Raw genomic sequence first — 23695 nt, 5'->3', positions numbered from 1 at the left:
ACACACACACACACACACACACATACACACACACACACACACACACACACACACACAGACACACACAGTCACACACAGACACACACACAGTCACACACAGTCACACCGTCACACAGACAGACAGACAGACAGACAGACAGACAGACAGACAGACAGACAGACAGACAGACAGACACACACACACACACACACGTACACACACACACACACACACGCACACACAGTCACGCACACAGTCACACACAGAGAGTCACACACACGCACACGGTCACACACATGCACAGTCACACAGTAACACAGTCACACGCGCACACACAAGCAAACACACAGTCATACACACACACTCACTCACTCACTCACTCACACACAGACACACACACAGACACAGACACAGACACACACACAGACACAGACACAGACACACACACACACACACACACACACACACACACACACACACACACACACACACACCTGGAACCTGGAATTCCGCCAATACCCACTATGGACTCTCCATCGCAGAAGTGGTCATTTGCTTGTGACAGGCCAATATTCAATGATACCAGGTCTCGTTGTATGGTATCAACCCACCTGTTCTTTGGACCATGCTGAGGACGTTTCATATTACGTAACTCGCTTCTCAGCAACAACGTTTGTGGACAAAAGATGGTCATCAGTTTTAAGTGACCAAGCCACTGTAATATTTGATGCTGAAGTTGACGTTCATTGGTTCTTCCTTGGCAGATTTGAAGTTGGGTATTTCTTATCTTGTTCAGCTAGTCTTGTTACACCCAAGATAGATCTAATAGAGCGCATGTGAAAAGTGGTCAGTCTTCGAATATCTACTTGAGTGATTGCCCAAGTTTCACAACCGCATCTACAAAACCGACATCACTAGTGATTTAGAAACTCGCAGTTTTGTGTTCTGCTAAATCCCCGGTTTGCAAAAAACTGTAAGTTTGCAAGAACAAAATGTCCTGTTAGCTTTCTGAATACGTCCAAAAACCTCTGTGTGACTATTTCCAAACTTAGTCACAATGCTACCCAGATAGCAAAAAACAAAAACACTTTCCAGAACACGACCAGCTATCAAGATGTTTGCTTCTTCAACACCAATGCTCAAGATTTTAGATCTTTCAGTGTTAATCGATCCTCGTACCCCATTTCATACAAGCGTCATGGAAAGCATTCACCATCTGTTGCAACTCACTATATTTGACGTACCTATTAGAGCCAAATCATCAACATACAGGGGAGCTTTGATCTTATCTGTCTCTTTAGGTTTTACTCGATAGTTCATAAATAGGCCACAATACGTTCTGCAAGCAATCTCAATGACACCACCCTTAACCGTGTCTAAAGTCTCACTCATTATTCTGTTCATAAACTAATTAAACAAGATTGGAGACAACACACACCCTTAACGGGCACCTGCGGTTACTTCAAACCGTGACGAAATTCCCCCATTTCGTACAACACAACCTGTACCGTCGTACAGTTTAACAATCAATCTAACGACTTCATTTTCTATACCAGAATATTTAGTGAGAGAACCCAGTTCAAGGGGGCCGAGCATTAAAGGAACACTTCACCGATTGACGCACGCGCAGTAACGTCAACGTACGTTTAAGGCCTTGGGCTTCGGACTAAACGCTTGCTGTGTTGCGCGGCGCATTGTTTTGGTCTTGCTTGCTTACTTACTGGGACTAGATGCAGTCTTGAGATTGAGGTTGGTGTCCTTTGCCCCTGATGGAGGGGTTTTCCCTTCCACGAAAGGGTCGACAATCGATTCAGCTTTGGCAAGTGTTCAAATGATTGGGTCTTACCGCATCCTACCTGGCCATGGGGCGATCTTTTCAAGTGGAGGTACGAGATTACCAGGAAAGCCAACCAATGAAGTTCCAGGCTGATCAGCAATGGCTGAAGTCAACGGGGCTAACTACGAAGAAATCTGTTATGACGCCTGACAACTTCGGTTGTGCACGAGTAATGATCAGTGCTGGGCCAGCACAGTTTGTCAAAGCGGCTTCAGGTAGCACCATCGGTACCGTGGAGCACTGTGAAGTAGTAGAGGGATATCCTGTGGAAGCGCCACAGCCAGGAGTGGAAGCGAAAGAAACCCGACCCGAGGAAGAATCATAGCTAGGAAGTGGAGCGCGATAGACAGGAGAAGTTTTCTTCCTTGCTGGAGTCCTCTTTAAGCGGTTTGGCACCCGAAGTAGGACAAGGTGTGAGAGACTGGATGCTACGGCACTCTGGCATTTCGCTCTGGACGATGGGGAGCTCGGTCGGACTCATCTAGTAAAGCACGAAATCGACACTGGTGCCCATCCAGCCATACAGCAGAGGCCAAGGAGGGAGCCGTTTTCTCTACGGCCAAAGATAACCGCGATGGTCCAGGATATGATTACTAAGGGTATTATGCGACCTTCGCCTAGTGCGTGGGCTAGCCTGGTGATAGTGGTCAAGAAGCGAGACGGCACTTATCGTTTCTGCGTGGACTATCCGAGGCTTAATGCCGTTACGCAGAGAGATGTATTTCCCCTACCACGTATAGATGACCTTCTTGGATGACTGGGTGTGGCAACCATATTTACCTGTCTAGATGAGGCCTCTGGGTACTGGAAAGTCCCAATGAGTCCTAAGTCGCGCCACAAGACCCCCTTCGTGACACATGACGGACTGTACGAGTTAAACGTGATGCCCTTCAGACTTTGCAATGCGCCCGCGACGTTTCAGCGTGTCATGCAAGTGGTGTTAGTGGGCATGGAAGACTGCTGTGGGGTATAACTCGACGACATAATCGTCTTTTTGGGAAACTTGGAAGAACATTTCGATAGCTCAGAGAAAGTCTTCCGTAGACTTGCAAAACAAGGACTGAAATTGAAGCTAAGAAATGTATGTTTGCCCGTCGAGAAGTGCCTTACTTGGGCCACCTAATGTCAGGAGGAGTGAAGCCAGGTGATGCGAAGACTAGAATCATTGAACAGTTCCCGGCACCGCAGAATGCTAAGGAACTCCGATCGTTCCTTGGACTAGCGTCTTACTACCGCAAGTTCGTAAAAAGAATTTGCTACGTTGTCTCAACCCTGACGCACCTTGCTACAAAAGGGGGAATCGTTTGAGTGTCTGGTGAGTGCCAGCAAGCAGTCTGTCAGCTCACTTCTCCTGTACTGGCGGCTTCCAATTTCAAGAAACGTTTTTACGTAGAAACCAATGCGAGCGGCTGCGGTTTGGGCGCTGTGTTGGAGCAGGAGCAGGAGGACTGTGAGCTTCACCCTGTGGCCTATGCCAGTAGGAGTTTGACTCCCACGGAAAAGAGGTAGGGCGTGTCGAAACTGGAAGCGCTAGATGTGGTGTGGGCGTTGACGCATTTCCGGGCGTATCTGCTAGGCCACAAGACCGTGGTTTATGCGGATGATGCGGTACTTAGGTCTCTTCTTAATACTCCCAACCCGTCGGAAAGTTGGCTCGGTGGGGCATGGCACTGCAAGAGATTTCACCTAAGATACGTTATCGGCCTGGTCGCAAGAATGGGAACGCACGTGCGTTATCAAGAGCTCTCACGTCGTCAGGAGAGTTTGAAGAGACCGAACAACCAACCACACTTGCGTTCACAAGTGTGGACAAGAACAGGGACACGGGGGGGGGGGGGGGGGGGGAGAGGGAGAAAGAAGGTGCATGAGCTATCGGAGGTTGCCAAACAACAGCGTGCCAACCCTTGTTATTCGGACGTTATCAAATTTTGGAGACTGATACTCTTTCGGTTGCTGAGAAATAAGCCAAGAAAATTGTGCTGTCACGGTCGCGTTTTGACTTGATTGACGGAACTTTGTGCTTTGTGGATTCCCGCCCATCCTACCGGTTGCGGATCGCGGTGCCGGAGAAATTGAGACCAGTACTGTTGGCGGACGCCCATTGTGAGCAATTCTCAGGGCAGAAAGCTCTATTCGGGATATTGTCTCGGAGGTACTGGTGGGACGGCATGCGAAGTGATGTCCAGAGGCAATGCCAGTCGTGTTTCTCATGTATCACCAGGACAGGGTCAGGAAGAAAGAGCCAGCCTCCATTGAAGCCCATCACAGTGGGGAATTTTCATAAAGTCGGTGTGGATGTGCTGACACTACCCAGAAGTCATCAATAAATTCGATGCTCTGTCGTTTTGTAGACTACCTAACAAAATGGCCGAAAGTCTACGCCGTTCCCGATCATACGGCAATTACCATCGCCAAACTACTAGTGGAGCAAGTCATCTGCAGACATGAGTTGCCAAACGAGTTGTTGTCATATCACGGGGCTGACTTCCTGGCAGAGTGGGTATCGGAGATCTGCCAGTTGACAGGAATGAAAAAATACACTTCTGCATTCCACCCTCAGAGTGACAGGGTAGTGAAAAGGATCCATAGAATGCCGACAGACATGATTCTAAGCACGTATCGATTTACTGACACGAATGGGACCGTTATCTGCCGTATCTACTACTTGCATACCGATTCAAGCCTCATAGCTCAACTGGGGAGTCACCTTTTTTGTTGTATGGCAGAGACGCGCGACTGCCAACAGAGACCGTGCTGGAGAGTCAACCTGAACTTGGTCGATTGGAGATCGATGACAATAAAACCGACGTATTACTGGGGATCTCAATTGCTTGAGAGAACGCCCAGTTGAGGATTGCAGATGCCCAGAAGAAGTACAAAGAGCTGTACGACCGTTCGAGAAAACCTCATGCATACTTTTTGAGAGAGGATCGAGTATTTGTGGTAACCACGGATGTCAGGAAAAAGCTTGCCACTTGATTCCGAGGTCCATATAGAGTTATTCGCACGAGCGATAATAACGTTCAAGTGAGGCCAGTCGGACGGCCAGATGATCGTCCAAGCTGGATCAATGTGAAGAGATTTCAGTTCATCCCTGTCCGCAGGAGGTGATGGACATGACGGTCCGAGATCAAAACAAAGCGGAGTTGAAGGGGAAGCTAAAGAGGTTGCAGTTGACCTGCCAGGTTCTAAACCGTTTTAACTTAGATCGAGAGCACGAGGGCGTGCTTTCTAAGTGGCGGGGTGTTTGTAAGATTAGCTAATAAGCCCTGTCCACACTAGACCAGAATGGTTCGCGATCCGATCTGGATAGCGACCGTCCACACTGCACTTTGAAAACGCTACCTCCGCCTAATTTTTGGTATCACGTGACTGATGACCGATGTGTACGTGTGGCTTCTTTGCTTGTAGAAAGCGTTGACACAGCAACGTAAAGTGCGCAAGAACAAAGACGAGTAAGGAGTGTTAGATACTCCGACTACACGCATAGCGTACGTGGAGGTAACGCCCATTATTTCTAATTGGATTCAATCGATCGCGATCGAAACCGCCTCCCGATATTACGGATTGGATTTATTGCAATCGGATCGCGATCCAGTTGCAAGTGTGGACAGAGCTTAAGGTAGATATATCCGGGTTAGTGTGTGAGTTAGAGAGTTCTCTGTTGTGAGTAAGCGGGAATGACACTGTAAGTGCGGCTGGCGGGAGCGTGAGAGTCAGTCTCGGTGCAATAGATCATCGGTGTCAGATATACAGCGAGTAACGAGACCTTACATGATCGCCTCAGCTACAACATCTTCACACTCAAGTGTAACTAGCACTTAAGTGTAACCGCTGCTGTATGCTGTACACCGCACTAAACGTCTTGCTAGAGGCGCGTTCGATTGGGCTCTTCCAGCCTCTTCCAGAAGAGGCTCCGTGTGCAGTACGCCCCTCTTCCAACTTCTACAGTTCTGCTGTTAAAGTCGAAGCTCGTTAGAGCAGGCCCTCTTCCAACCTCTACCAGCTTCTGAAAAAGGGCGTGCTAAGCTGGTAGATGTTGAAAGAGGGGCGTGCTCTTCCAGACTCTTCTAGAAGAGCCCAATCGAACGCGCCCTTGATCTTAATTGAAACCGACTTACCGCTATTGTGTGATCTTCTTCCCACGTATGCGCGCCCAAAACAAGTCACATGTCATGAATGGTACGTACAGTAACTGCAGAGATATATTATCTACAGTACTCGTGCACAAAAACCATGTAAATGCATACATTCAAGTGTGTCAGGGTCCAAATTGCTAACTTTTCACGGTGTGCTTGGCTATTTACTGTAACTACATTTTTGACCAAGTTCTATTAATTAGCCTAATTTTTTTTAGTAATTGTGGCTATTCTTTGGAGTCTGTGAGGCTGCAAAATAGAAGAGCTAAACGGGTCGCCCACTTCTAGAACGATCGAGAACGAATTACCATCATTCAAGTCATCAAACCGGTTTTAAGAATTCCTATCAACTACTAACTAGAGTCAGTCTGGAAATGATTTCAAATCTCTTGAATGTTTACAACAAAGTTGTCAAACCCTGCAAAATGTTTCTGTTGATACTTGGAGATTGAAATTGTTAGTTAGCGACAGAGGATACTTATATATTAAATTGCTAATCTGTACACATTGAATGAGCACAACTCTATTGATATTCACACGTATTAACAAAATTTCAGCAGCGTTTATAGCCCGAGTCGACATCAGATTTCCTTGGACATGCATATCATGCACGCACGACCTCTAATCAGTGTTGCCACATGTGTTTGTGTAGGGACAAGAAGCTAGTACTTGAACAGGAGCGTCGTAGCCTCGTCCCCAGGTGTTCGCCTCGCTCCTCCGTACAGCGCTCGGCGTCACATGACTAGGCCTGGTATCTTCCGAGTACGTCATGATGACGTGGGGACCCCTTATGATTCAATTATGTAAAGATATATTCCGACCCTAACGAGGTTAAAAACATCACGTGGGGACTACACTGTAACGTTGCGTGCCTAGAGAATGACCGCGGACAATTCATGCCAACAGAGTGAGGTGTAGAAATCTAGAAGATCCTAACCATGCATGTTTGCTACAATCTCGAGTTAGTAGACTGTAACAGTCGGGCGCAAAGTAAAGTTCTGTTGATCTAGCCCTTTGATATGTCATGATGTGCGATATGCGCGTTTTGGCCGCTGCGAGATCCGTGTTGCAAAACATGTTCAATCTCACAGAATTTACGCCTACACTAGCCAAAAACAAGACTTCTCTCCCCAAAAGAACAACAACAGAGTTCAAGAATCTACGCCCTTCGCGATCGCCTATCACGTTTCCACTGGATCTACGCGAACGTCTTCAAGCTTTAACAAAAATGGCTTCAAAGTAGCAGACGCCTTCGTTTGTCAACCGTGCTCAGCTGCTGTCGCAAAAGCGCAAAGCTACCCGTCACCCGAGTTAACTAATTTGCATGCTGCTCACAAGACTGTTCTCCAAATCACACGCTTAAGTAAATTAAATTACGAGGCAACAATTGCTAGCGAATGAGAATGCGCATCTTTAATTACATTACATAATTGAATCAAAAGGGGCCCTACTTCATCATGCTCGGAAGATATCAGGCGTTCTCCTCAGCTTAGTCATGTGACGCGTGAGCGCTGCATGGAGGAGCGAGGCGACCGCCTGGGGACGAGGCTAGGAGAGTGATACACGATGTCTAATTAATGCTCACCCTACTAGTGAGAGTGTATCCATCTAGATGGGAGAGCAATTCAGAGTCTCAAAAAATAATACGGTAGAGTAGATAGGAGTACTACATGTATACATATATTTAAAGAATAATCTATAGACTGCAGCTCTATGCCATTACGGCAGTACAGTAGTTTGCGAAAATATCTTAATTAATTACACGCAAGCAGTAATACCGCATGCAGCAAAACCAACTGCTGGATTGCCAAAGAGCTAGGTACGCGACCATGCATAGGGTCCAAGCAGATACCTAGGCTCCGACACCCGACTTTTCGAGTGATCAAGATGCGCAGTTTGAATGTATTCTAGCTTTTAATTAATCAATCAAATTGCAATTGTGTATTAATACACAGCAATCAAACGTTTCAATACCAAATCTCAAAGTTTGCGCATGCGCTAACAACATGCTAATTACATCTACTGCCCAATTATGTTACCAGTGCCTAACGCAACGTCTTTGACGCTAGTTTTGGAGCTACACATACGTTTCGTAATAATACACTGTCGGAAAGTGATCACCCCCTACACAGTCAGCTTGCATGCAAGAATTAGGGTCCTTTTCCACAGGCGAGCAGTTGTTTTTGACACTCTCTTTTTGCAAGTACACGTCAAGAAAGAGAGTAATAGATGCTACGATCGCAATAATCCCAGAGAGAAGAAAGCCTGGAGTGTAGCTGCCCATTCTATCATACATCCACCCTTAATTAAACAACAAATCCATTAGAATTACCAGTTTGATAGTTTTCGTTTGCATAGTTCCCTACCTCCCACGGGCGTTCCCAAAGTCCCGACCGCCATTGTAAGCGACTGCAGTGCGAATACGTCTTTGGTATCGTGCACACACACCATCCGTGACGTCTGTGGAATGACGTAGACCAACGACAAGTAACCAAAGGCCACTCCTTGTGCGATCATGTACACGACGAGATGCAAATACGAATGATAAAATGGGAAGACTAGAGAAGAAAAACCACCGACTGCAATAAGAAATTGAAGCAGAATCATTTTACGCGCTACTCGCCGTCCAATCAAACCCGTAAGAATGTTGGAGAGAGCAGCAGCTAGAGCCATGGCTGTAAGCAATAGTCCCGATACATTTTCGTCAACACCCAACGTTTGTTCGGCATATTCGACCTTAGGCACAATACCATATGTTAGAGATTACCAGGAGAGATATTTTGTTAAGAGATATACTTACGATGTAAGTGGCAGGAATAGTAATAGCAGTCACGTGAACTGCCGCTGCCCAAATGTAGACCATTAGTCTAACATTTTTCTGTAGCTTGCAGCAGTTGACAACGTGTCGCATTGTATTTGCCTTGGCAGCTCGGAAACTAACAGAAGGACGAAACAGAGCAGTACAAGCGAGCATGGGAATTCCCACTAGAGCAGACATCTGCAACATGCGACGCCACCCATAGCTTTTCATCAAAATACGACATATCGGAGTCAAGCTGGCCACACCAACAAAACGGCCAGTCACGGCGACAGACGTTGCAACGACCAATTTTGTTTGAAAATAATAAGGTAATAACGAAAGTGACGTCGTCCGAACAAGTGCGCTACCGACTCCGATCGGTACGCTGTATGTCAGAAAAAGTTGCCAAACGGTGTCTGTTAAGGAGGTCAGAAGAAGACCAGAAACCAGGAACATCGTGCCAGCAAGCAGAGCGCGCTGTGGACCAACCTTGTCTACCAGACCGGTCAAAACGGGACCTCCCGCACACATCAGAAACACCGACAAAGATCCAACCCAGGCTATAAAGTCATGCAAGGGAAGCACAGTTATTAGACTGAAACAAATGCCTTCTCTTAGTTAATTTATGTACAGACGCAAGCACCGCCATTATGTATACAATAGATCATTCAGAGTACCTAGCAAACCTCTCGGGCCGTCACACGCAGATAAAGTGAGATTGGACGACGTCATATTGTTGTTACTAAAAGAACTACAAGAGCTGGTTGAGTAATGCTCGATGAATCCAATGTACACAACAGCGAACGAAGAAACCGTCCCTCCTACACAGAACATCAGCAGAAAGCTTGCACCGCTAACTATCCATGCCCACCCACGGTCAACTGCATCTATGGGAGAGAAGAGATTGAGGCGGCTTTCCATGATCACTTCTGACTACGCAATGAGGTATACTAGACAATCTTGCTCGACTGGTTTTCTAGCTGTTTATTCGGTTACAACGTGCTACCCGGATATAAATTCTAGGAGGCTTCCTATAATACGAATAGAGAGTCGCAGAAACACAGCCAATATTTTGCCGTTACCAACTATCAGTTCATTGAAGTTTGAAAGCCTTGCGTACATATACTAGTGTGTATTACATATAGAGAGAGATCCTTTAGGTTAATTAAAGTTTACGTAATGTGTCCTGAAACCCCCAAATTGCAGAAACCACATTTCACTACTACGTATACTGTACCAACAGCAAACTTGCATATGCAATAGCATAACATTAATTAACGACAGATAAACTGCACATGAACCTGCAGCTTCTAGTCAGTGCCTGACCTTATGACCCATAACAATAATACAATACTCCTAGCTCCATTGCATTTCTGTTCCAAACCAAGATAAAACGCCAAAATTCTACTAATAATTTTCATGCTGCCAGTAAGTTATTTAATCAAAATTAAACGTGTGAGTATTCTGATAGCTCCCATCACATATTGATAAGTATGAGACACCCACAGCTTGAGCAGCAGCTTGCAGCCTAAAAAGTTTTAAATTACTGTCGTGAAGAAAAGCTGCAGTTTACTAGCATTGAGCATGCACTCTGCATTCGATCTGCACAGTCTCTCTGATCTAACGGTCGCGTTTCCCTTCCCTCAGACATTCCTTTGAGCAACACCTCTAGCATATCAGCAAATTGCTCCCAACCAAGACCAAATTGCCTAGTGGAACGCATCCCATGCATAGCCAGAGGTTGCAACAAGGCTGAGGTAGAGAACAGTTACCCACTGTTTGTCACACATCTTTCAACATAATACTATTTTGCCTACAACCCATACATCAACTTTAAACATTCAGACAAACATGCATAAAGGAAGACCTCATACCTTGCCCTAACGTTCCACTGCTTCCCTCAACAGTTTGCTTGCAGAAACGTCTATACAGTCATTGTCTCTGATCCATAACCCAGGCTGCACATTGTATGAACTAGTAATGAAGTAGACAAGGCCCTCTGTCAACAGTCTCCTACACACTAGCATAGTTTAATTATTACACAAACAAGGATAAAACAGCGTGCTCATGCATGTCTTGAGATAGCAATTGTCACGTACTCTACGTACCAATCTTCACTATATATGACGCTATATATATATGTATATATATATATATATATATATATATATATATATATATATATATATATATATATATATATATATATATATATATATTACAATACCCTCCCACTATCTCTCCCAAGTCAAGAAGGCATATATAAAGTAGTGGCGCACTTTGCTGCAGCATAAATAGCTAGGCAAGAGTCCCAGCTGCTGTCTAGCCAGCCGGAAGATCTAATAACCAGCTGGAACGAAAGATCTACCCAGCCGGAAGTGGGTCATACCATCAAACACATCAACGATCATGCGGCTGAAGGCTTTTGCAAACCGTACGTCGCTACCTACTAGATCGATCACTGACATTGTCAAACATACGCCATTTATAATAATATGCTTCGGACGTTGGCTGATCAACAGACTCGATCTCACCAGTGTTCAAGATCGTACGTCCTCGGTTAAAACCGAAATAGAGATGATTTTCCAAGCCAGAGAAACAGACAACTTCGAGCTCTAAAGTCAACGAACAACGCAGCGCTGTGTCACAACTACCGGACAGTCCGGCTGATGCCAGTTCTCAGCTTGTTACAAATCACGTGATACTAGAACCGGGACTCTCATTAATCTAATTACCAACACCTAACCTCGATTCCAGACCGTCGACTCACCGGGCGAATTTCTTTTTGGGCCCCGTTGGGTGTGGCTTTGGCTGTTCCCGTATGCACTTCCTCGCGGTTTTCAGTGGTCTGGTAGTACGAGGCTCGGCAGTCAATGGACATCTTGCAACCGCGATTTTGACATAAACGAAGTGCTGTCTTTTTGCGCACCTTTCGAGCAGTAACCTGCGCCGTTTATTGAAAGGGGGCCTCAGTTTTTGTCGTCTGCTGAACGTGGTTTTCTCGGCACAAATCAACTTCAATAAATTAGGCGACAGGTAAAGTCATTTATAATTACTATTCTTCGCAGTTAAGCAAATTTTCATTTTTCATAAAATCTTTTTTTGGGTGCGATTTATGCGTCAACATTGACACTGTTGCATTCACTGCATACATCAAATCATGTACTATTTATTGCAAATTTATTTCCTGTGTGCAATTAATTATATAATATGCAGAAAAGTGCAAAGTACTCAGGTAATTTAATTCTATTTCACAACTACTAAGTTACTAAAAAGATTTATTAACAGATAAACACTCTAATAGGGTAGTATACAATTAAAATAACAGCATAGGATATGTGTGTGTACACAATATTTACTAAGCATTACCTAGTTGGATAAACACGTACACAAAACATTGTACTCTAATAATCATTACTAAACGGATCATTTAATGTAAACAACATACTAATTACTAATGCATAGAATATGATGATGATGACGACGACATATTGATAACACTGCTGGTTGTCACACAGCTAGCTATTATTGAGGTAATCTATATTTAGAGCTAACATTGGTTTAAATTAAATTATGTTAATTAAGTTAAGTTAAGTTAATGACTTAGTTAAGTTGATGGTATCAGTCATTGTGTTGTGACACTTAAAGGTGTATACATTGGATATGCATTTTGGCAACTGGCATTATATTTCAAACTAGGCATTGGTTGTTATACAGTATATTATACAGTATATTATACAGTATATATACAGTATATATACAGTATATTATACAGTATATTATACAGTATATATACAGTATATTATACAGTATATATACAGTATATTATACACTATATTATACACTATATTATACAGTATATTATACAGTATATATACAGTATATATACAGTATATTATACAGTATATTATACAGTATATTATACAGTATATATACAGTATATATACAGTATATTATACAGTATATTATACAGTATATATACAGTATATTATACAGTATGTTATACAGTATATTATACAGTATATTAGGCAGTATATTATACAGTATATTATACAGTATATATACAGTATATTATACAGTATATTATACAGTATATTATACAGTATATTATACAGTATATTATACACTATATTATACACTATATTATACAGTATATTATACAGTATATTATACAGTATATTATACAGTATATATACAGTATATATACATTATATTATACAGTATATATATACAGTATATTATACAGTATATTTTACAGTATATTATACAGTATATATACAGTATATTATACAGTGTATATACAGTATATTATACAGTATATATACAGTATATTATACAGTATATATACAGTATATTATACAGTATATATACGGTATATATACAGTATATATACAGTGTATTATACAGTATATATACAGTATATTATACAGTATATATACAGTATATTATACAGTATATTATACAGTATATTATACAGTATATATACAGTATATTATACAGTATATTATACAGTATATTATACAGTATATATACGGTATATATACGGTATATATATACAGTATATATACAGTGTATTATACAGTATATATACAGTATATTATACAGTATATATACAGTATATTATACAGTATATTATACAGTATATATACAGTATATATACAGTATATTATACAGTATATTATACAGTATATTATACAGTATATTAGACAGTATATTATACAGTATATTATACAGTATATTATACAGTATATTATACAGTATATTATACAGTATATTATACACTATATTATACACTATATTATACAGTATATTATGCAGTATATTATACAGTATATTATACAGTATATATACAGTATATATACAGTATATTATACAGTATATATATACAGTATATTATACACTATATTATACAGTATATATACAGTATATTATACAGTATATATACGGTATATATACAGTATATATACAGTGTATTATACAGTATATATACAGTATATTATACAGTATATATACAGTATATTATACAGTATATATACAGTATATTATACAGTATATTATACAGTATATTATACAGTATATATACAGTATATTATACAGTATATTATACAGTATATTATACAGTATATATACAGTATATTATACAGTATATATACAGTATATTATACAGAATATTATACAGTATATTATACAGTATATATACAGTATATTATACAGTATATTATACAGTATATTATACAGTATATTATACAGTATATTATACAGTATATTAGACAGTATATTATACAGTATATTATACAGTATATATACAGTATATTATACAGTATATATACAGTATATTATACAGTATATTATACAGTATATTATACAGTATATTATACAGTATATTATACAGTATATTAGACAGTATATTATACAGTATATTATACAGTATATATACAGTATATTATACAGTATATTATACAGTATATTATACAGTATATTATACACTATATTATACACTATATTATACACTATATTATACAGTATATTATGCAGTATATTATACAGTATATTATACAGTATATATACAGTATATATACAGTATATTATACAGTATATATACACAGTGTATTATACAGTATATATACAGTATATTATACAGTATATATTTACAGTATATTATACAGTATATATATATATATATATATATATATATATATATATACAGTATATTATACAGTATATTATACAGTATATTATACAGTATATATACAGTATATTGTACAGTATATTATACAGTATATTATATAGTATATATACAGTATATTATACAGTATATTATACAGTATATTATACAGTATATTATACAGTATATTATATAGTATATATACAGTATATTATACAGTATATTATACAGTATATTATACAGTATATTATACAGTATATTATACAGTATATATACAGTATATATATATATATGGTATATTATACGGTATTTTATACAGTATATTATACAGTATATGTCCGGATGGAGCATCTATCTAGAACAGTATGAACAATTTTTAGTTAATTAACTAATTAATAATGTAATTACAGTCTGTCAAAAATATATTGTGTCTAATAATAGTTTTATAGGTCTAAGGTGTTTGCACAGTCTACAGCAGGAAATGGTATTATTCATGTTCAGATTTTCTTAATTAATTTGCTTATTTTCTTATCATCTGATCACTATGAATGGTTTCTATTGGTTGGTGGAAATTATGAGCTGTTAAGAATTTGGTGTTCAAGTTTTTGTAAGAGAGGATGTTGGAGTTGTGACTGGCTCAAGCACTCGTTTTGTATCGAACAATGCTCGTCTCGAGGGTTATGCTAACATCTCATCAGCTGATCTAGATCTATTATACCTATAAATCCATCAAATGCACGGCTACAGAGGAAGCAAAGACAAGATTTGATTTAGGATGGGTTACTGTCATGGAAAGTAGAAGGTTGATTTGGATAGTCAGGTTACATTTGCAACCCTTGAGTGGGAAGTCTATAGGTAATGGGAGTAATTGCGGCTCTCACAGAGGTATTTTTGCAACACCACAGTTAGGAGAAATATGGATTAATAAAGATCAATTATGGCAGTATTGACTGCAGAAAATAACTGCAAACTACCAAAAAGGACAACTGCAACTACTGTGAATGGTTCTATAGCAGACAATCAAGACTACCAAATCAGACTGGATTTCTATTCAAGCACTGCATGTTTTTGATTCTGCTTGTAGATTATTTTTACTGCTTGAGATGGTTTATTTTGTGTGATATGGATATGTTTAGTCTATACTCTTCAATTTTACAAGCGTTTGTTGAATGTGTCAGCAGCAACTTGTTATCAACGATATTCATGAATGTTGTAAGAAATATACTGTACATATACTTTACAATTCCTACAATGCTTCATTTAGGATGTGAATTGCATGCAAGTTATACTATTTTTAGAATTCACTATTGTTTATATTAATATTTGGTAACGTGCGTTATTCAGAATGGCGGGTGGACAAGTCTGGAAGATCTTTTTTCTCCTCCCCTTTGCATTGTTTGGTGGTGATAACAAAGAGATCTTCCAGACTTGTATTGTCTACCCGCCATTCTGAATAACGCACGTTACCAAATATTAATATAAACAATACAACATTCTAAAAATAGTATTAATAATAATATGCACAACACACGTTGATAAACATGCGCAATTGAGTGTGAATGAAATATATTGAAATGGTTTTCACACAACTCCACAACCAAAAAGTCAAAAATGCAAGTCATCAACATGCAAGCTATGAATAATATTTGTCTATCTCTAACAACAGTGTTATCAGCAATAAATAAATTTGGCATTGCCTTGCCAGATTTCGCAGTTGCTCCATCATTATAAATTCAATTGATAAATGCTTGACTAATGACTAGTAGAGAGTACTTCACTAATAGCAATTAAAAATTGTTGCTGATGCTATTTCAGACTTGATCCTGTTCTGTAGCCCAAGTCTTTACTGTGAAAAGTTAGATTACATTACGAATAGAATCTCCTTTGCCTGCTTGTGGACTCTTCTGCACAGGAAAGAGGATTCAGTATGACAAGAAAACAATACATGCACACATTCACACATTCACACACAGACACACACACAGACACACACACACACACACACACACACACACACACACACACACGGACACACACACACACACACACACACACACACACGGACACACACACACACACACACACAGACACACAGACACACGGACACACACACACACACACACAGACACACGGACACACACACACACACACACACACACACACACACACACACACACACACACACACACATACACACACAATATACTGTATAATATACTGTATAATATACTGTATAATATACTGTATATATACTGTATATATACTGTATAATATACTGTATATATACTGTATAATATACTGTATATATACTGTATAATATACTGTATAATATACTGTATATATACTGTATAATATACTGTATAATATACTGTATAATATACTGTATATATACTGTATAATATACTGTATATATACTGTATAATACACTGTATATATACTGTATAATATACTGTATATATACCGTATATATACTGTATAATATACTGTATATATACCGTATATATACTGTATAATATACTGTATAATATACTGTATATATACTGTATAATATACTGTATATATACTGTATAATATACTGTATATATAATGTATAATACACTGTATATATACTGTATAATATACTGTATATATACCCTATATATACTGTATAATATACTGTAAAATATACTGTATAATATACTGTATATATACTGTATATATACTGTATATATACTGTATAATATACTGTATATATACTGTATATATACTGTATATATACTGTATAATATACTGTATAATATACTGTATATATACTGTATATATACTGCATAATATACTGCATAATATACTGTATAATATACTGTATAATATACTGTATATATACTGTATAATATACTGTATATATACTGTATAATATAGTGTATAATATACTGTATAATATACTGTATATATACTGTATATATACTGTATAATATACTGCATAATATACTGTATATATACTGTATATATACTGTATAATATACTGTATAATATACTGCATAATATACTGTATATATACTGTATATATACTGTATATATACTGTATAATATACTGTATAATATACTGCATAATATACTGTATAATATAGTGTATAATATAGTGTATAATATACTGTATAATATACTGTATAATATACTGTATAATATACTGTATAATATACTGTATAATATACTGTATATATACTGTATAATATACTGTATATATACTGTATAATATACTGTATAATATACTGCATAATATACTGTATAATATAGTGTATAATATAGTGTATAATATACTGTATAATATACTGTATAATATACTGTATAATATACTGTACAATATACTGTATATATACTGTATAATATACTGTCTAATATACTGTATAATATACTGTATAATATACTGTATAATATACTGCATATATACTGTATATACTGTATAATATAGCGTATAATATAGTGTATAATATACTGTATAATATACTGTATATATACTGTATAATATACTGTATATATACTGTATAATATACTGTATAATATACTGTATATATACTGTATATATACTGTATAATATACTGTATAATATACTGTATAACAACCAATGCCTAGTTTGAAATATAATGCCAGTTGCCAAAATGCATATCCAATGTATACACCTTTAAGTGTCACAACACAATGACTGATACCATCAACTTAACTAAGTCATTAACTTAACTTAACTTAATTAACATAATTTAATTTAAACCAATGTTAGCTCTAAATATAGATTACCTCAATAATAGCTAGCTGTGTGACAACCAGCAGTGTTATCAATATGTCGTCGTCATCATCATCATATTCTATGCATTAGTAATTAGTATGTTGTTTACATTAAATGATCCGTTTAGTAATGATTATTAGAGTACAATGTTTTGTGTACGTGTTTATCCAACTAGGTAATGCTTAGTAAATATTGTGTACACACACATATCCTATGCTGTTATTTTAATTGTATACTACCCTATTAGAGTGTTTATCTGTTAATAAATCTTTTTAGTAACTTAGTAGTTGTGAAATAGAATTAAATTACCTGAGTACTTTGCACTTTTCTGCATATTATATAATTAATTGCACACAGGAAATAAATTTGCAATAAATAGTACATGATTTGATGTATGCAGTGAATGCAACAGTGTCAATGTTGACGCATAAATCGCACCCAAAAAAAGATTTTATGAAAAATGAAAATTTGCTTAACTGCGAAGAATAGTAATTATAAATGACTTTACCTGTCGCCTAATTTATTGAAGTTGATTTGTGCCGAGAAAACCACGTTCAGCAGACGACAAAAACTGAGGCCCCCTTTCAATAAACGGCGCAGGTTACTGCTCGAAAGGTGCGCAAAAAGACAGCACTTCGTTTATGTCAAAATCGCGGTTGCAAGATGTCCATTGACTGCCGAGCCTCGTACTACCAGACCACTGAAAACCGCGAGGAAGTGCATACGGGAACAGCCAAAGCCACACCCAACGGGGCCCAAAGAAAAAATTCGCCTCACCGGCCATGATGCAAAGCTGCTGGTGATTTCGGACCCCGGTGATTTGTGTACCCTTGTGCTTTCCTCGCCGTCCCAGACTGCTTTCAAGCTACACGACTCGCGATCGTAATGCAAATTGAAGTACTCTCTGTTCCCGATCATCTATTGTACATCTGCATTTAGCTAGAGAATGAATATCTCGTGACAGTTGCACCCGTGGCCGGAAGATGACCCTAAAGAAGCCGGATGATGACTGAATCGAAGAGGCCGGATGTATGATGACTGTGACTCAAGCGGATGATGACTGACTCCTAGAACTGCCGGATGGTGACTGTGACTCAACCGGATGACTGTGATTATAGTCACATGTGACTCAATCGGATAATGACTGCGGCATGCCGAGGGTACGCTATATATTTAGAGACACAGCTTTAGCGCTGGATTCAGATGCAGGTTGTTGCAGTTGTGCAGTTGAGTGTCTACAGTCGCGAGCAGTTGTGTATCATAGCACGTAGAATTGATTCTTTGGTTAGCTACAGTTGATCTACTCTAGAGTTGTAGCTGTATCTACGATTTCGTACTAATATGCTTCTATTTGGCTTGTAATAAGTTGTCTCAGTCTGGACGCGCGTGATAGAGGCATATGGCAATCCAGAGTTGACGGATGCAGAGTCAGACGTAGAAGCTACAGCAAGATAGCATTGACATCTGCATGCATTAGTATTGGAGAAATGCTCTAAACAATTGCAACGTTACAATTACTTTAATGATGTGGTAGGAAGTAGATACTGTAACTTCAGCAGAACAATGGTCGGAAAACATTGTGAACTCATACAAAGAGTTCCTAGTCTCTGGAGGGACAAACTACACTGATATTCCAAGCAGGAAACGAAGTCATCAGAAGAAGAGCAAAAGATTCTACAGTTCAAGATGGAAGGTTGTACTACACAAAGACTCCACGTTTACTCAGACTGGCACTTGGTAGCAAAAATGAGCAAGATCGTGCCTTTCAGGCTAGTGCATCATAATAAAAATTAGTTGCAGTTACTTGAAATCTAGCTATGTATATGAGTGAAGAATCACTCTATTGATTGATGCAGGAGTGTCACGTAAATCCAACTGGCGGTCATCTGGGAAGAACTAAAACCACTGACAAAATAAGGAGCAGATACTACTGGCCAAACCAGTACATTGATATCGCAAATCAGGTAGAAATTTTCTTGTTACTAATCTTGTAAAATAATTTAACTAGCACAATTAATGTTGTCTAGATAAGAAAATGTGATAGGTGCCAGAGGACGAATTCTGTTCTCAAATTGCAGTCAAACGAACTCCACCCTATTCCTGTTCGTTCAGAAGTGTGGAGTCTAGTTGGAATTGATCTCATGGGACCGCTAACAATGACAAGTCAAGGAAACCAATACATACTAACAATGACATGCTATTTCAGTAAATGGGTTGAAGTTTTCCCCATATCAGACAAAACTGCTGTTACAGTGGCCAGGGCTTTGTACACTGCCTACTGTAGGCATGGAGCACCAAATGATATTATCACTGATCAAGGCAGAGAGTTTGTCAACCAGGTTGTATGAGATATGTCCTATGTGCTTGTTAATTAAATCATGTATGTCCAATGTAAACTTTGCTTCACCTGTAGGTGTATGTACCACTAGTTGGATGTTTATACTGTGTTTTCTTCAACAGGTGTGCAAGGTACTCCATTGTCAATTCAATGTCAGGCAAAGAATAACAGCTGCTTATTATCCTCAGTCTAACGGACTAGATGAAAGAACAAATCAAACAATTAGAAAGTAAGATAAACAATATAAGAAGATAAGTGTAGTTCTATTGCAATTAGAGTATTATGCCTACATAGATGCCTTGAAAAATTGGTAATAGAGCATGAAGAAGACTGGGATGAACTCCTTGACCCAGTTCTCTTTGCTATTCGAAACCAGTGTTCAAGAGTCCACCAAGTTCACTCCTTTCTTTTTAATGCATGGGCGAGAAGCTAGGTTTCCTTTAGAAGCTGAAAACAGTGAGATCACTTCTGTCAGTCAGTTGGGTGATGTGCAGCAAGCAGTACATCATCTAAAGGAAATGAGAAAAAAAGTTTTCCCTCAAGTGAAAGAAAACATTGAAAACAATCAGGAAAGACAGAAACAACAATACAGAAAAAGAAAAGGAGCTGTAGTAACTCTATCCAGGTTGGACAGACTGTTTTGCGATTAAATATGCTAAAAAGGACAACGAAAGGTCATAAGATGGAAGACACCTGGCTTGGACCATACAGAGTTATAGAAATGACTGCATCTGGTGGCTGTGTCCTTCGTTGCATCAAAACTAATTCAACAATGAAGCGCAAAGTTAATATTAGTCAGCTGAAGATCTACAATACACCACAGAAGTCTTCTGAATTGGCAAATGCGACAAGCAAAGATGATGAATCAGCTGCTACTAGAATTAAGGGCAACAGCAAGCCAAATTTCTCAGATTTAGAACGTCAGCTATTTGATCAAAGTCTGTTACGGCTGTGGCGCACATGGCCAATATGGGAGGCTTGGAAAGTTGAAGAAGACGACGAGAGAGAGGTATGCTTACATCTAGCTACTGGCACAAATTGATTAGTTATGTTATGGTTACTGCGAGTACTTTGTGTTTTGCAGCTTGCTGAACCTACAAGCTCTGTTGAAGAATGTTGGCTTAGTGTCAACGTAGACGTGGCTCTGTGGCTAGACTGTCAAACGTATGAGAAAAAGCCAACATTAAAACGAGTTAGTGATTTTGTGCTAGTAAATCCTGTTGTTCATCAAGAGTTCAATGATTTTGCAAAAGCTGAAATAACTCAAGAATTGCAATTACTACTAGACGTGGACTTGATTAAGGTCTGGGTAACTGACAAAGCACTCTCATTGCCAAGGGTGTCTTGATATCAAAACGTGTATGTCAACATCAGCAGCTCTCAACTTGATGACCTATGCCTGTGGGTATATGATATCAGAAAGCTGTATAACAGTAAAGGAAGAAGTTTGTTTGAGGTAGTTAATAAGAGAGCAAGTATGCCTCAAACATTGTCTAGTCTAACATCAGCTGCTGAGAGTTCACAAAGAGTATGTCAACTAAATTTGCCACAATAACCAGAAGATTTGTTATAAAATTTTCTTCTGCAGTGGGTACATGGTCTGGATCTCAATGAAACTGATAAATGTATTATACAAGGCAAGTGTGCCAACGGCTTTCTAACTGACAAGCACATGCATGCTGCTCATCAGATTCTATTAAAGCAGTTTCCCTACATCAGTGGACTAGAGTCAACACTCCTTTGCCAGACTTACGGATTCGCTCATGTAACAAGTGATGGTATGAAATAAATACCCCTCTCACTGACATGACACACACACACACACACACACACACACACACACACACACACACACACACATGCACACACACACGCACACACACACACGCACGCACACACACACACACGCACACACACACACACACACGCACACACACACACACACACACACACACACACACACACACACAACACCACACACACAACACCACACAACGCCACACACACAACACCACACTACACCACACTACACTAATAGTGTAATATCATCAAAATAATATTATAAGCATTCATGTGGTTTGTAATAATAACAAATGCATTTTTGTACAGCTATTCAGATTCATTTTACAGGAAGTCATCATTGGGTGACTTCAACCTGCTTTGGCAAACAAGTACGACTACACGACAGCAATGCTGGCCTACACTTGTCTCCTTGTATGGAAACACAGCTGGCGCAAATCTATCAATTGGCTCACAAAGACAACATTCTCATGGTAGAACAAATGCCAGTGCAACAGCAACAAAATGGTAAAGATTGCGGGCTATTTTCAATAGCATATGCATTTCATGCAGCTCTAGGAGATGATGTAACCATCATGCATTTTGATATTTCCAAAATGCGACAACATCTGATTTACTGTTTGGATCGAGAGGAGCTCTCACCTTTTCTAATGGAAGAAGACAAGCTGTTGGAAACATGTGACAGAAGTCACTTTTTTATTTCTTTGCACCGCACTTGTTTGTTGCCAAAGACACATGGCAAGATGGTAGAGTGTTACGTCTGTGAAAACTTGTATCATGACAGATGTGTCACAATGTCAGGTAGTGAGCCTTGGATTTGCGCTAAATGTAGATAAATGTCTTGCTATACACAGCTTCAGTATTAATTTGTTCAATTAATACATCAACTTTAAATATACAAAGTTGAAACTGTGAACTAAGTCAGAATCTAGAACCTTAAGTTAATTAAACATTTGACAACGATATCTTCTCTAGACTTACCTTAAATTGCCAGCTGTGTTAAGATTTCCGTCCGTCCGTGTGTACACATGACCAGGTCGTCCATAAGTCTCTAGTTGGCATACACGCGTGCACATCAATGCTCCTACAGCGATCTCCAGTTGCAAGTTGAGAACTGCAAGCTCGTAGACCCATCTATGCTTGCAGCTGAGTCTGCAATCGTCTCCAACTAATGTTGGAGTGAATCTCCTTCGTACATCAACAACGTCAGGCTGGTCAACAGATTGCTTGGTTACGTACTAGACCTCACTCACAAAACGACGCCTAGAGACGAGTATTCAGTAATATCAATTGCTTGAAAACGTTGTCACGGTTTGGGACGGCGAGGAAAGCACAAGGGTACACAAATCACAGGGGTCCGAAATCACCAGCTGCAT

General features: G+C 38.9%; 2 protein-coding genes and 3 long non-coding RNA genes across 9 annotated transcripts in view; 2 read left to right on the top strand and 3 right to left on the bottom strand.

The window, feature by feature from the left end:
• Window positions 1-2117, bottom strand: part of LOC134196506 (uncharacterized) — a 4815-nt gene extending 2698 nt beyond the window's left edge. The window contains exon 1 of the long non-coding RNA XR_009972533.1: window positions 475-2117. This is a non-coding gene — a long non-coding RNA (uncharacterized LOC134196506). The remainder of the gene's footprint in view (window positions 1-474) is intronic.
• Window positions 2118-7852: 5735 nt separating this feature from the next.
• LOC134196700 (monocarboxylate transporter 13-like) lies at window positions 7853-9711 on the bottom strand. 3 transcript variants are annotated; one of them, XM_062665918.1, is made up of 5 exons: window positions 9434-9711; window positions 8757-9316; window positions 8593-8692; window positions 8323-8535; window positions 7853-8257 (listed from the first exon to the last, which is right to left on the bottom strand). In XM_062665918.1, exons 1-5 carry the CDS (start codon window positions 9675-9677, stop codon window positions 8034-8036), a joined length of 1341 nt encoding a protein of 446 aa, XP_062521902.1. In that variant the 5' UTR covers window positions 9678-9711; the 3' UTR covers window positions 7853-8033. The 3 variants fall into 3 exon arrangements, with proteins under 3 accessions (XP_062521902.1, XP_062521903.1, XP_062521901.1); XM_062665919.1 differs by having other exon boundaries at window positions 8323-8514; XM_062665917.1 differs by having other exon boundaries at window positions 8323-8692.
• Window positions 9712-9823: 112 nt separating this feature from the next.
• LOC134196701 (uncharacterized) lies at window positions 9824-11448 on the bottom strand. 2 transcript variants are annotated; one of them, XR_009972554.1, is made up of 3 exons: window positions 11291-11448; window positions 10631-10776; window positions 9824-10569 (listed from the first exon to the last, which is right to left on the bottom strand). It is a non-coding gene; the product is annotated as an uncharacterized LOC134196701 (long non-coding RNA). The 2 variants fall into 2 exon arrangements; XR_009972553.1 differs by having other exon boundaries at window positions 9825-10569; window positions 10631-10769.
• A 124-nt stretch (window positions 11449-11572) lies between these two features.
• Window positions 11573-15673, top strand: LOC134196477 (uncharacterized). The gene is made up of 2 exons (XR_009972530.1): window positions 11573-11792; window positions 14871-15673. It is a non-coding gene; the product is annotated as an uncharacterized LOC134196477 (long non-coding RNA).
• A 5482-nt stretch (window positions 15674-21155) lies between these two features.
• LOC134196562 (uncharacterized) lies at window positions 21156-23269 on the top strand. Of its 2 annotated transcripts, XM_062665726.1 has the most exons (4): window positions 21648-21683; window positions 21752-22047; window positions 22108-22297; window positions 22629-23269. In XM_062665726.1, exons 2-4 carry the CDS (start codon window positions 21997-21999, stop codon window positions 23153-23155), a joined length of 768 nt encoding a protein of 255 aa, XP_062521710.1. In that variant the 5' UTR covers window positions 21648-21683; window positions 21752-21996; the 3' UTR covers window positions 23156-23269. The 2 variants fall into 2 exon arrangements, with proteins under 2 accessions (XP_062521709.1, XP_062521710.1); XM_062665725.1 differs by having other exon boundaries at window positions 21156-22047.
• Window positions 23270-23695: the final 426 nt, after the last annotated feature.

Source organism: Corticium candelabrum, chromosome 21, assembly GCF_963422355.1.
Source record: "Corticium candelabrum chromosome 21, ooCorCand1.1, whole genome shotgun sequence".
NCBI lineage: Eukaryota > Metazoa > Porifera > Homoscleromorpha > Homosclerophorida > Plakinidae > Corticium > Corticium candelabrum.
This window is presented reverse-complemented; position numbering and strand designations above follow the sequence as displayed.

What these genes read in the sequence shown, in the direction of transcription:
- LOC134196562 (XM_062665725.1), top strand. Translation starts at nt 21,997, where the DNA reads ATGCCTCAAACATTGTCTAGTCTAACATCAGCTGCTGAGAGTTCACAA. An exon ending in CTGCTGAGAGTTCACAAAGA is followed by an intron (nt 22,048 to 22,107) that starts GTATGTCAACTA and finishes TTTCTTCTGCAG; the next exon opens with TGGGTACATGGTCTGGATCT. An exon ending in CGCTCATGTAACAAGTGATG is followed by an intron (nt 22,298 to 22,628) that starts GTATGAAATAAA and finishes ATTTTTGTACAG; the next exon opens with CTATTCAGATTCATTTTACA.
- LOC134196700 (XM_062665917.1), bottom strand. Translation starts at nt 9,677, where the DNA reads ATGGAAAGCCGCCTCAATCTCTTCTCTCCCATAGATGCAGTTGACCGT. An exon ending in CGGCCCGAGAGGTTTGCTAG is followed by an intron (nt 9,317 to 9,433) that starts GTACTCTGAATG and finishes ATGACTTTATAG; the next exon opens with CCTGGGTTGGATCTTTGTCG. An exon ending in TTTGGGAACGCCCGTGGGAG is followed by an intron (nt 8,258 to 8,322) that starts GTAGGGAACTAT and finishes TGTTTAATTAAG; the next exon opens with GGTGGATGTATGATAGAATG.